Below are 14,651 nucleotides of genomic sequence, written 5' to 3' on the forward strand. Positions count from 1 at the left end.
AAGTTATGTTTTATTAAAAAGATAATAGATGATCATAAGCCTATTTCACAAATGTAATTCTATTACTCCTAGGCTCTAGAGTAACAAGAATGTTTCGAGAATTACTCTGAAAAATTCCTAAAGACTATAGGAAGTTCCTCCGCAGTCCAATTGTTCAAAGAGCTTCCCGATTCGTAAGGGCGAATGCCCTCAAGGTTTCCTTGCTTCAATCCTTCATCTTGTATAGCATTAACTTGATGACTTCCTTCTATGAGTAACCCTCTCGATATGAAGGTTTGGGATATTAGAGGAAATGTCATCGGCTCCCACTCCACTTTTCTTCTATTAAGGCGTGCCCTTTTTCCCTCTTGGCACTTCTCAATTTCCTTCCTCCTTTGCTTATAATCTGGTTTGAAACCTAGACCAAAGCGATCTCTCTTCTCTTTAAGTTCTAGGATCTGAGTCCCTCCTTGTAGGTATTTCCCTAATCCTTTTCCTGGTAAGGCTCCCTTTTCCGCCATCATTTGTAGAGCCATCCTCGTTGCTTTTGCTATCTTGGGCACCAGTAGCTCACTCCCTTCTGAAATGAAGGTTGCATTTACGAATTCTAAAGAGCAGAATGAGCACTCAATAGACTCTTCGTTTGTCTCGACATAAGGGGTCTTGCTAGTGACTGCGGCTATAATGTCATCCTCCGCATTGATGGTTATTAACCATCCATCGGTCACTAATTTCAATTTCTGGTGCAACGACGAGGGCACCGCTCCCGCTGAGTGTATCCATGGTCTGTCTAATAAGCAATTGTCGGAATTCTTGATATCCATTACCAAGAAGTCTACTTCATACATGTTTGGCCCAACTTCCAAGGGAATGTCAATTCTTCCCATCACCTTCCTTTCTGTACCATCGAAGGCTCTTACCATATTTTGACATGTCTTCATGTAAGAATCGTCAATGGGTAATCTGTTTAATGTAGACAATGGTAGAACATTCAAAGCCGATCTATTATCAACGAGCATACTTGGGAGTGTGTACCCCTTACATCGAGTGGTAATGTGCAAGGCCTTAGTTGACCCTCTGCCCCCCGGTGGGATTTCATTATCATTAAAGTAAATGAAATTATTAGTGCTAATGTTGTTCACCAATCGGTCCAGCTTATTAATGGATATGTTATGGGTGACATATGTTTCGTTAAGCACCTTCATCAATGCCTCCCTATGCGCCTAAGAACTCAAAAGTAGAGTCAATACTGATATGCGAGCCGGCTGCTCACACAACTGCTCGACCACGCTATACTTGCTATGCTTAAGAAACTTTAGAAATTCCTTAGCCTCCTCTTCCTTTACTGGCTCCTTGATAGGCATTTCAGCCCCTTTCTCCTTCTCCATACTAACACCCTTTGCTTTTGTGGGCTCCTCTCTGACGCCCACCATATCATATTGCTTCCTACTCCGTGTATGAAAACCCTCAACTTGTACATCCTTAGACGTACTGGCTATATCCTCCTTCTCCGGCATTGACACTTGACAGTTATAACACCATGGTACCCTCTTGTTATCCTTATAAGGAAAGGACACAGGTTTATGGATTATGACCTTAGGCTCCATTTGTGCCCCTACTTCATTATTCCCCTGCAAGGAAATAATAATCATTGGCCGACTGATTCTTTGCTGTTCATCCTCTAGCACACATACTGTTTTTCACTAGAGCTACCTTAAAAAATCTATAGCTCTTCATTATCTATAAAGCCTTGCACCAAGGCCTTGAATTCTTCACAATCTTGAGTTTCGTATCATTCTTTCTCATGGAACTCACCATAGCTCCTTATTTCCCCTTTCTCATTTTTAGAGGTTAACATACCTCTCTTCATCATCTCCTCCCAGATCACCTTCATAGGCATCCTCACCTTAGTAACATCTTCCTTTATTCCTCTCTCACTGGCTTCGCCAATAGCATTCACTCCTTGATCGCCATGATTTGGCAACGGGTTTTCAATACTGGGGGTATTATCGAACTTCACTATCCCCACCTTAATAAGCCTCTCTACGGCCTTCTTGAAATCGGTACAATTTTCGATCGAATGCCCCAGTATCCTAGCATGGTACTCACATCTGGTGTTTGCGTCATACCATTTGGGATATGGGGGCTGCAATGGTTTTAAGTGAAAAGGAGAAATAGCATGTGCATCGTATAAGCTTTGATAAAGATCACGATACGTCACAGGGATAGGTGTAAATTGCATTCTCTCAGAATTCTGCCTTGTACCCAACTCCTTCTTTTGAGAACCTTGTTGCTTAAGCGCAGCCGTTTTTGGCTGACCAACTGTGATTGCCCTCGTGTTGTAGGTGCTTGTGTTATTCACTTCACCATCCTTTCTCCTTGGGGCCGATCTCTTGGTTGCTTCTCCCTCGATTTTGCCACCTCTTATGGCATTCTTGATCATCTCTCCCGCCATTACTATATCCGCAAAACTTTTAGTAGTACTCCCAATAATGTGAATGATGAATGGAGCCCTTAGAGTGTTGATGAACAACATGGTGGTCTCCTTCTCCAACAACGGTGTTTGAACTTGCATTGCCACCTCTCTCCATCTCTGTGCGTATTGCCTAAAGTTTTTATTAGGCTTTTTCTCCATGTTTTGCAGTGTGATTCTATCTGGATTCATGTCAGTCACATGATTGTACTGCTGCATAAAGGCCTGTGCAAGATCCCTCCATGAACTTATTCTGGCCTGACTCAGTTGATTGTACTACTTGGCTGCTGCTCCAATTAAACTTTCTTCGAAATAGTGGATCAACAATTGATCATTATTCACATACCCAGTCATTTTCCTACAGAACATCGTAATATGGGCTTCCGGGAAAATAGTCCCATTGTACTTCTCAAATTCCGGCATCTTGAATTTGTGAGGAAGCTCCAAATCTGGGACCAAGCTTAGATCTTTGGCATCAACTCTATGATGCCCATCAGCATTCTCTAAAGTATTGAATTTTTCCTCCAACCATTTGCAGCGTTCTTCCAACTGTCTTACAGCCTCAGTTCTTAAATCCTCTTTTTCAACCACGTCTAAGTCAAGAATGGCAGGATTTGCAGGATTATTGCCCAAATTGAATCCTGAATTAGTTGGGAAATTTATGGGGATCCCAGCATCAGCCGGCCCTTGTTGAGGCCTTATAGTGACAGATGACCTTCGGGGATATACCTCAGGTTGGGTTTGTACATAAGGTGGAGTGAAACCAGGAGGATGACCCTTATTCTCCTCTTTAGTGATTGCCATGGGAGCCTTTCCCTTGTTAGTGGCTCTCAGTAGTTGAGCCATTTCAGCCATCATGTTTCTTTGAGCCTCCATCATTTGCTCCCTAACATCATTTTGCATTTTTACCAATTGCTCCTGCAATTGGTCCTGCATGTCCTTCTGTAGCTGTTCAAATCTTTGGTCTATATTTTTTGACTTAGCGCGTGTACCGTAAGGATGTGTTGCTTCCAGATTTTCTTCCTCTTACTCTCTTTCTCCCTAATAATTTTAATTAATTAGGGTCTTTCTATAAACTTGAATGCATATGATATGATGAAATGCAAATGCATGAATGCAAAAAGATGTCGATTCTGATTCAGTTTCATTTTAGAAAACGTTATTTAAGGAACAAAAATCTTTTCATAAAACGGATTACAAATATACTTTCGCCCGTAGGCCTAGAGTCTTAACCCTATCCAATAATAATGCTAACTCTTGTCCTTTGTCTGACGATGACTCATACAATATACTCAGCGTTCTAGCTTGTATTGTCAAATCTTGCAAGTGTTCACAACCTCTCGAATCTGAACTAGGGCATGTTCCATGACATGATCTCTATCTCTCACTTGATCCCGAAGATGGTGAAGTTCTCTCTTCCACTGTTCTTCTCTCTCCTCGAGCTGCTCAATTCGTAACTCACAGTCTTGTAGTGCAGCTTCTAACCCTCCAATATTGTGCTTCATTTCCTCGATCTTATCCAAGCTTGCCTTTAATTTGATCGCAGAGTTACGACTTCGGTAATGATGGAGAGATCGTCCAGGCTCTGTCACCTTAACTTTTAATCCTTGATTTTCCTTTTCTAGGGCCTGATACGCGACTGCATCTCTTGGAACTTCTTCTCTCAATAGTCAGCTTTGGCTCTTTCCTCTTGAATCTTTTGTTGCCATTGCTCTGAAGATCTCTCTAATCCAACCCTTTTCAAGGTTACCTAATCCTTCTTGTAGTGCGTCTTTAAATCATCTCGATCTTCCTCGATCTTTCTCTTCTCCTTTTTTACCTTCTCGACTTCCATCTTTTGAACATCGACATCGAGACTCAAACACATTTTTTCCTCTTCAAGCTTTTTCATTCTCTTTTCAAGCTCCAAATTCTTTCACTTGAACTTTTGTTTCATAACCTCCAACTCTGATGGAATTATTTGTAAGCTCTCCTCCAATGATCGAGCCACTCGCAAAATTGGCCTAGGGACATTGTCATTGACTCTCCTACTAAACCACCCTTTATACTCAAGGGTTAACATCGAGCCTTCAGTTAAGATCTTCATACAAAAAGGCTTCTTCCAAGCTTTAGAAATCTCTCGCATCCTCTTCTAGTAGTGATCCCCTTTATAAGAGAAATCACTCTGAGCTAGACCCTATGTAACCGGTATGAACTGCCTCGCTCTATATTGCCTTAGAACAAGCAATGGTGCATATCCAACAACTCCCTAAATTCCTAGCAAATGGACCTAATCAAAACCGCCACAGCAGTAAAGGACTTCACTAGGAACTAACCAAGGAGCCTTCCACATAACATCTTCCTCTCGAAGATTCTGAAGAATGTCTATCCACCTCTCCTCTGAAATGTCATCTCTCCTTGGTATGTCTACTGCTTCTTTTAAGGGAGAATAACCCTCAAAGAATACTCGGCAAGGAACCTTATTAAGCTTCCAAAAATGACTGTGGAACCAAACCAACAGCAACTGTGCACATCCAATAAATCTACCTTCGCCGGCTCTCCGACATGTACTCAAAGATCTAAATGTCTCAGCTAGGATTGCTGTTACCGGTGTATTCTTACCTAGTCGATCGAATAAATCTGCAACTACCTTATCTATATGCTCCAACGCCTTTGGAAAGATCACCATGCCGTAAATACTCAAAGCCAGGACGTCGACCCTTTTCTTCACGTCTGGATGTGTCGATATTAAGTCCCTCAAAACAACCCATGAAATGCACTTACTATCACCCTTTTGCTGCACACGAGCTACAGCCCACTACTCACTCATCCCAATAATCATTACCAACTTCTTCGTAAAAGTTGGAACGCTAGCAGGCCTGACATAAGCCTTGTGACCCTGAATCCTCGGGCAACGCAGTAAAGTCGTATACTCCTCCAAAGTAGGTACAATATCAACATCACCAAATGTAAAGCAACTATAAGCAGGGTTCTAGAACTGTACTATAGAATGCCTGTCGATTTTAACGTCTAGCAAATAGGGAAGGTCTCCATAATTCTGATAGAAAAGATGCTTAACCTCGTCATCCCATTGGGCCCAAATGTTTCTCAGCTCCTAAAACTCATTCTGCATCGAATTAATACTGGTGAAGTCCCATAACTCTGACGTATACCCTTCGGTGACACTATCTCCTTTCTCTAACTGGGTTTTCTCTGACCAGGTACAGACAGAAGTATTGTCCTCCACTTTATTAAGGTATTCGTTCCTCATTGCAAAACTTTCTAATCTAGAAATCGAGCCGTGAATCGACACATTTTAAATGCGAAATGACATGTAATGACAGCAAAATAAAAAAATAGGTCAATATCATATATATAAGAAAATGATAAACAAATACTTACAAGGGTAATTTTCTAAAGGTTATCACTATTTCCCTAGGGTAAGCACTTAAAGGTTCACTATATGAGTTTTAGCTCTAAAGCAATGGTACCTAAACCAGCAGATTCATCGGTCTTCACCCATTATAGGCTTATATAGACCAAGTTCAGTTCAGGGGGACACATTTCCCTATGGCCATACGGAGATGAAAATCTCACGAAGACATAGGTACAGTATCCCGGAAGCAATCCACTAGCTCATACGAAGGCGAAAACCTCACGAAAGAGTAGCTTCTCACTCCCACTTAAGGGTGTGACCACAACGGTCATGCAAATGTAATGTACAACAATAAGATAATAAACATATCCAGCAAACACATGTAAAATAAGACCATATTTTAAATTTTCCAAACTTCCGACATTAAGATATAAAAATAATCAATTTCTTGGCTCGACTCTCTTAAGTCCCCAGTGGAGTCGCCAAGCTGTCGAAACCATTTTTTAAAGGGATGTTTGAAAAACGGGGATCGACTTTTGAAAAACGAAAACGGGAGTCGCCATCAACCTTTTTGGTGTGATTGGATCACCTTATAAAACATTTTGGTCTACGAAAATTGAGAAAACGGGTTCGGGAATCGGTTACGTACGAGGAAGGATTAGCACCCTCGTAACGCCCAAAACTGGTACCAAATTGAATAATTTTCCGTCTTAATATCAAAGAATTGAAAGGATTTAAAAATATGATCCTTTTTTAAAACCGGAAATATTTAAGTTGAAAATCGAGATTCCTTAACTCCGAAAGAATACAAACATCACATCCAGCATGATAGGACATGATATTCTTAAGCTCTCGTAACTGAAATCATCGCGTGATTTGCAAAATCTATTTAGAAGAATATTTTTGGCATTCAGACTATTTCCCGAATTTCTGAATGCAAAAATATTGCCTTGTTTTAAAGAAAGGAATTTCATTTGAAATTCTTTTAAAACAATGATGTGAGTAATATATTACAAGATATCGAAATTTAAACAATATAAATTACAAGGTACATTCGTACAAATATAATCTAAAAGAAACAACAACATAGAATAATAGATGATTCTTGTGGTAAAATTAACATACTAAAACGATGATAAGTAAATATAGAAGAGGATATAAAAGAGATTGTCAAAACTCAAAAATATACAAAGTGAGTTAAAAAATAAAAAGTTTTCAAATCGAATAACAATTAAAATAAATGCGGTATTTTTTAAATAAAAATGGATATTAAAATAATATATAAAAAAGATTAGAAATCAATTCATACTTTGTTAATAGATAAAGAAAAAGCGATTTAAAACATATAATAAAATAATATATATATAAGTAATAAAACCAAACTTTATATTTGTGAAAATTAATTTGAAATATCATACAATATATATAAATTGTAAAATAATACATAATACTTAATAAATACATGCCCATTTTAAAACAATATTTAAGAATAACCAATTTATAAATTTTAAGATAACATCTAATACATAATAAATAATATATGAAAACAAAAATAATATACGATAAATAATTTTATATATATATAACGGGTTTAGAATAAAAATAAATAATATATAAAATATTAACAAATGAATAAAAATATGAGGGAATCAAAACAAAATAAAAAAAAATAAAATTAAAAAGGATTAAATTTAAAATTAATAAAACTTTGGGGTTAATTTTGAAAAGATTAAAACTAAATTTTGGACCCAATTGAGACGCATGCTAAAAATGAGGGACTCGCTGGGTAAATAAACCCTAATCCCAAAACGGCACTGTGTTAAAGTTTGCGTTTTTAAAAGGCCTAGGGATTAAAATGTTAAACAAAAGAAAATATGGGGCCAAATGTTTAAAAAGAAGAAAACAAAAGGATTAATTTGAGACCTATTGACAAAACAGGAGGACCATGCACGAAAATTACCCCTTTTATCAGTGAAACACGCGGATCCTAGGGTCCATTGGGTCGGGTAATCGGTTGGCCCTTAAAACAACGCTGTATTGGTCACTGATTGGCAATACCAAAACAATGTCGTTCCGATAATCTATAAATATAAAAAAAACTTTAGAAAGTCATTTTTATTATTTGATTTAAAAAAAAAGTTTGAGAATCCTCTGAAAGAGGAAAGAGAGGTGCCCTCTGGGCTCCGGTCTTCATCCGGCCAAACCCCGATCATCGGGTCTTCCCGCACTCACACGCCACCTCCCACACTGCCACACGCGGCCGCTGGTGGTCAAAAATCTCGGTTTCAGGCGAAAAAATAGAAAGGTAAAGGATCTCTTTTTATTTTTCGTTATTCGCAAACTAAAAGAGGGTTAATATATATATATATCTAAACAAGAAATAGAGAACAAAATGATGTAAAAAATAAAAAATACCTTAAAAAAATGAAACTATAACTTTATTGCTTGAATATGCGAGTTTTTTGTCTCTCTGTATTGTGGTGCGTTTTACAGATCCAAAAGGGCTTTTATAGCCTCTGTTTTAGTGTACAAATTTGGTATAGCAAATTATCCCTGATTTCTTGCCCTGTCTGTCATTCCTTTCTCTTCTTGCAGGTAAACCCCGAGAGATCCGGCTGTAAGCGCGCGTGATGCACGGAGATGGAGATGGTGAAGGCTGAGGCTTCATGAGAGCTGCGGCGCAAAAAAGTGGTTGAAAACCCTAGGGTTCCCAAATCTGAAAACGGATTTGGACCATCGGGCCACATAGCTTATTGGGTCTGATTTGTTTGGACCGACTTAATTTATGTATTGGGTTTAGGTTCTTTAGGTCACGGGTGTAATAGGGTCTGCTGGGTTTAGACTAAAACCGGGTGTAGGACTTTTGGTAGTTGGGTCAAATGTAAGCGGGTAATGGGCTGTAAATGAATTTTGGGCTTTGTACATGGACTGTTTAAATAAACAAACATTTATTTATTTATTTTAATTTTTTTTTTGGTTTTAAAGCTTGGGCAAATTTAGGTTATTACATTGGTAACTCAACTATTTTTTTTTTAATTTAGTCAATTAACTTTTCAAAATTAAATATTTTACTCACTCTCACGTCAGTTGCCATTAAACGAGTGACAGAAAGCTAACGTGAGTCCTTTTTATTGGCTTAATAACAAATTTAACCTTCCAATGTTTACATATTATATTGAATTGATTATAAATCTAAAAAAATAACAAGTTTAAGCCATTAATATTTACAAAAATAGTCAATTTAGTTCTAATTCTAAAAATTTCAAAAAAAAGAAATAAAAATGATTAAAATAATTATTTTTTAAGATTCCTTAATGTATCTCTAAAATCCGTTGAACAAGAAGAGTATAATATCATTCGTATTGTGCTCATTTTAAACTAATGTCACCTTCGTGAATATGGTAAAAAAAACAAGTTGGCTTAAATCCAACTAAGTGTCTTATTTTAGATTAATATCATATTTTTTAATTAAATTCCTCTGAAAAATTAACAATTTTTTAAACTATTACAAAATAATATTTTCATTTTTTCTTATTTTAAAAATATATAGAGACCCAACCTTTCATGAAATTAAAAACCTTAAAAAAATCTTCTTCTTTTTTTTAACTTGAACATATCATCAATAACTTCTATACTTGAGTAGTCCAAGTATCTTGGTCAAACAACCAAAGTCCTAAAGAATCTAGTCCAAGAATTGAAAATATGAATTGATCTAAACTAAGGAAGGTGACTTTATGATTCCCTATCCAAAGGGAGATAATTTGAGTAAAGTCTTGTTTAGATCGAGGTGGTATTTAAATAAAAGATTTAAAATCAATTCAAATGTAAAAAAGAAGAAGGTCACTCTCACTTTTTTCCAAACTACTTATGGGTACATATTTTTATTAATAAAATGCATTGAAGGATGTGTTTTTCACAGGAGAGAGTCCCACTTGATGTACAAGTGTTAAGTTTGTAAAGGAAAGCCATCCATCTGAATAATGAAAATGAAAAAGAGAAAGAGAAAAGAAAACACTAAAATTATGACAAAACATATATTCCTTCAATAATCCAACCGAATATATTGTATACATAAAAGATTGTAAATTCTAGCAACTGGCAAAAACTTATTCCAACAAATCTTAAATGTGTATATATATAACTAGGATTGAAGTATCTTTTGGATTCTTTTTCAATAATATCTTTTTGGAAATTTAAATTCATATTAGGTGAAAGCATTTGTTATAAAATGGATTAATTTAGTCAGTATTAGTAAAAATAAAGGTTAAATTTTAATAAATTTAATATTTGATATCTAAAAAAAATTGGGATGAAATTTATTTCTTTATTTGTCATTCAACTCTAAATAAAATGTTTCATTTGTAAAATAATAAAAGGTTTTAAAATACTATCTTTATTAATAAATTACAAATATTAACTTAGTTAAAATTTAGTCTTATTTTATTCTTTTTAGTAATGAAAAAACTATAAACCGATCCATTTAATATTACATCCACTCTTTTTATTATACTATTACTAATTCCATATGATACTTTAACGCGAGGTTACAAAAAATGAAATAATAGTCATATTTGCATTACAACTTTTTTTTGACACATGGCACTCTCTATTTGAAGTATTTATTTACAAATTGGGTAATAACTATTTTACTCCTCGTCTTTTTTTTTAAAGTTATTTCATGCCTTTTGTTTAAAGTTTTCTTTATGATTTTTTACATGTTAAATATAAAGTTAATTTTAAATAAATTATCTCTTTACTTTAAGATTTTACTTAATTGAAGTAACCTTTAATGTTACCATATTAAAATTAAAGAATATTAATTGTTAAGCTTGAAATATAATCTTTAAAAAAGACATATCTTAATATCATTTATCAATTTATATTTATATTTTTCAAATATAATAAGAGTTAAATACAATTATTGATTAAAGTAGTGTAAAGGTAAATATAAAATTACAAAAAATAAATAAATATTAAAAATTTTGATATTAAAATAAATTAATTTAACAATATATAAAAAAATAACATGTAAGAAATTGTTAATAAATTTATTTAAATCATAAAATTAATATTATGAATTTTTATATTATTTGAATATTAAATATTTTCAAAATTAAATAATATTAATATAATTGGTTTTAAATTAATTAAATGTTTTTAAAATATTTTTAAAATTATATTAATTTTTGAATTTATTAATGATTTTTTAAAAAAAGTTATTAAAAATTAATATTAAAAATTTAATATATACAACTCACTCGTACAATGTATGAGAATACAAACTAATATATATTATAGCAACACGAGATTAAAAAATGAAACAGTTTCTATATGGCATAGCTTATAAACTACCATTTGTCACGACAATAATCTGGCACATGTAAATATTGACTATATTTAAAAATAATAATTAAAGGTAAATCTTTTATAAAAATATGGCGAAAAAAATTCCATCTATTTTGTTAATATCTCTAGCATTATATATATAAAAAAAATATTATATTTGGTATAAATTTTATTGCAAGAGTAAAAATTCCAAATTACGGTTATAATTTAGTTTTATTTGATATAAAGTAAAATGGAAACCATATAATTTTTAATAATTATAATAATACGAGATAACATAACATTAATATTATATGTCGCTTACTTAAAAAAGCCATACATGTTTTATTTAACTCATTGGTTAATTTTAAAAATATTTACATTTATTGTTTACAATATCATAACTATATATTATTATACGCTATATTTTTGTTGAATAAAATCAACAATTTTCATATGAATACTAGATTATGTATATATAAATTTTTTTTTTAAAATTATTAATTAATTTAATGCACACAAACAACCCGAAAAATCTAAATTAATGTAAAACTAAAATTTTTTACATCATTTTCTAGCCCTTCATCACAATTAAATCTACGATTAAGATTAAACCATTATTCTAATTAAAAACATGCCCTTTTATTTTTACATTTACAAAACAAAAATTTCTCACTAACTTCCACCAAAATTTTATATTCACTATTCCTAGTATTTGTTGTTTTATATAATACTTAGAACTATTTATAACTGTTCCCTAACCTTTAAATAAGAGAATAATACACTTCAGTATATTTAAACTCAAGTCTTTTTATATTGACAAGAATATTAATACTAACTGAGTTAACTCAATCGGCTAGAGAAGTCCATCTTTAAATATCTATTTATCTACTTTTACCATCTTATTTAATCCATATGAGAATTTAATTTCACTTTTTACAAATTTTTTAAATTTTCATATTTTATTCAATTTAATCCCCAAATCGAAATAATCATATCTTTCACATTTAAGTCACATTTTACAATCCGATTTCAGTAACATCCTTTTAAAGCCCTCTAATATCTATAATTGCAGAAAATTTATGTCAATTTTGAAATATTTACACTTTAGTCCTTGTGTTCAAAACTAATAATTTTAACTTTACAAATTAATCTTTTTATCATAACTAAGCTCAAAATCTATCAATTTAGTACCAAAAGCTTCAAGATTCAATAAGGGTAACATTTAAATCTTTAATTTTTTTTTTTGTAAAATAGTACTCGAATTAACTAAATGAAGCTACAACGATCTCAAAAACATAAATTTTATTAAAAACGGACTTCAAAATTACTTAAATAGAAGGGCTGAACTTTCGAAAGTTTTTGAAGCTTCTAACTTTCTTCAATGGAGGAAAAATCGGTGGAGAACGTGAAAATGAAGTCCTTCTCTTTCCTTTCACTTTTGTTTTCTTTTATCAATATATTAAATTTCATTATCTTAACTTAAAACAAAGCTAAAATTTTATTCCAACCGTCCACAATAATAAAAAGTGGTATAATTTCCACTTAAATCCTTGAATAATTACTCTTTAAACCTTTTTAATTAAAAAAAATCAATAACGGATAATTTTACGATTTAGTCCTTATACCTTAATTACTAACTATTTAATAAAATTACTAGACCAAAATTCAATATAATTCTATAGTAGACTCGTACTATTATATAATAATATTTGCAAACTCAATTGTCAAAAAATGAGGTTCTAAAACGACCTTTTTTAGCATCATTAAAAACGGGTGTTACAACACTAATACTAATTGGATTCTACGTATAATGAATGGAACACTAAAACACAAAAATAATAGTGAGACTTACATAATTTAAGTGAGTACAACATTACTAGTTGCTTTTTTTTTTTTGTAATTACAATATTGGGAAAGGGAAAAAAGAAGGGGTTGACAAGATTTGAATCAGTGTCATTTAAATGTTAAACAGGACATCTAACCACTACTTCAAATAAGTCTTGTCGACATTACTAGTTCTAGAAATTAGATTCTAATGCTGATATATAATAAATTAGTAATATTTGATCTATATGTACAAGAAACATTTACTATATTATTCAAAAGAAGTGCTAATAAATATCTACTAATATTGTATATAAAAAATACTTTTTGTTTATGTATTATATAATTTTTAAAATAAATATTTACAATAATGTTAATTATTAAAGTGCAATATATATGTAGAAAAAACATTGTTTTTATTTTTAAATCAACTCAAAATACTTTTTGAGTTTTAAAACCTTGATTGTTTCTAATTTTTATTTTAAAATGAATAAAAAAAAGCTATATGAGGCTTTGACATATTTGGTAAAGATCAATGCCTCAATTTTTGAAGGTTTGGATTTGAGTTTCACCATCTATATTTGTGATGTATATATGTTTTACATGGTTTTTGTTCAATTCCTTTTCAAATATTGTCCAACTTTGTATGATTTTTCATCCACTGTGCATTGTATTAATCGATTCTACATATCATTATAGTTAGTTGAACTTTTAATTATACTATCTTGTATTAGTGAAACTTTCAAATAAAAATAAAAAGTGCTACATAAATATCTACTTAAAATTGTATAAAAAAAATTTCTTTCACAATTTGTATTTTCATATTTTTATATAATCTTTAAATAAAATAATTAAAAATTGAAGGATCAAGCATGTGTTCAATAGCATTAAATACAATTTGTTACCACTCCGTTTAAGTAAATCTTAAAAGAAAATATTTTATGTTTGAAATATTTCCTTTCACACGCATCATAGATGCGACAAAATCTAGTTATTATTTAAATCACTAATTAAACTACTGAATACTAACTAGACTGGAGAAATTATTAAACTACTCTTTTTTAAAATAAGTTATATTTTTATCATGGTGTTTTTGTCTTGTTTACATTTTAAATAATACCAATAAAAACTACAATTGATGAGATTTGAACAGGTGCAATTAATATACACAAAACCTCAACTTTATCACTACAATAAGAGCTTGATTTTTATTATTTTTGTACATTTTAATATTATTACACAAAAGTTTCACCTAGAGTTATCTAGGGACCGGTTCGGTTCGGGTTAGGCCTAGTAAAAATTTTAGGCATGGACTCGGCCCAGCCCAAAAAATGTGCATAAAAATTTACCCATGTCCGACTCGCCCGTATTAAAAATTTTATATTATTTTTTATATAAAAAGGTAAAATATAATACATCAAATACACTAAAAATATTAAAATAAATATTTCTTAATAAATGGGAAATTTTTTTAAAAATACTTAAAAGACATTAAGATAAGTGCAATTTAACAAGCAAATGCCTCTAAAACAGTAGCAATATAATAATGAAATGATAGCAAAACAATAAAAATAATAGTGGCAAAATAGTAAAAAAAAAGCAGTAGTTTTTTTTAGGCAAATTCAAGCGAAGTCCGAGCAATAAAAATCTTATCTGAAGCTCGACCCATTTAAAAAACGAGCATTATTTTTT

General features: G+C 32.1%; 1 protein-coding gene across 1 annotated transcript; it reads right to left on the bottom strand.

The window, feature by feature from the left end:
- Window positions 1-1,202: 1,202 nt before the first annotated feature.
- On the bottom strand, window positions 1,203-2,554 carry LOC121228919 (uncharacterized). The gene is made up of 2 exons (XM_041111941.1): window positions 1,840-2,554; window positions 1,203-1,672 (listed from the first exon to the last, which is right to left on the bottom strand). The coding sequence occupies exons 1-2, from the start codon at window positions 2,552-2,554 to the stop codon at window positions 1,203-1,205; spliced, it is 1,185 nt and encodes a 394-aa protein (XP_040967875.1).
- Between the last annotated feature and the right edge of the window lie 12,097 nt (window positions 2,555-14,651).

The sequence above is a fragment of the Gossypium hirsutum genome, chromosome A05 (assembly GCF_007990345.1).
Source record: "Gossypium hirsutum isolate 1008001.06 chromosome A05, Gossypium_hirsutum_v2.1, whole genome shotgun sequence".
Taxonomy (NCBI): Eukaryota; Viridiplantae; Streptophyta; class Magnoliopsida; order Malvales; family Malvaceae; genus Gossypium; species Gossypium hirsutum.

What these genes read in the sequence shown, in the direction of transcription:
- LOC121228919 (XM_041111941.1), bottom strand. Translation starts at nt 2,554, where the DNA reads ATGCAAGTTCAAACACCGTTGTTGGAGAAGGAGACCACCATGTTGTTC. An exon ending in GGAGGAGATGATGAAGAGAG is followed by an intron (nt 1,673 to 1,839) that starts GTATGTTAACCT and finishes AGTGAAAAACAG; the next exon opens with TATGTGTGCTAGAGGATGAA.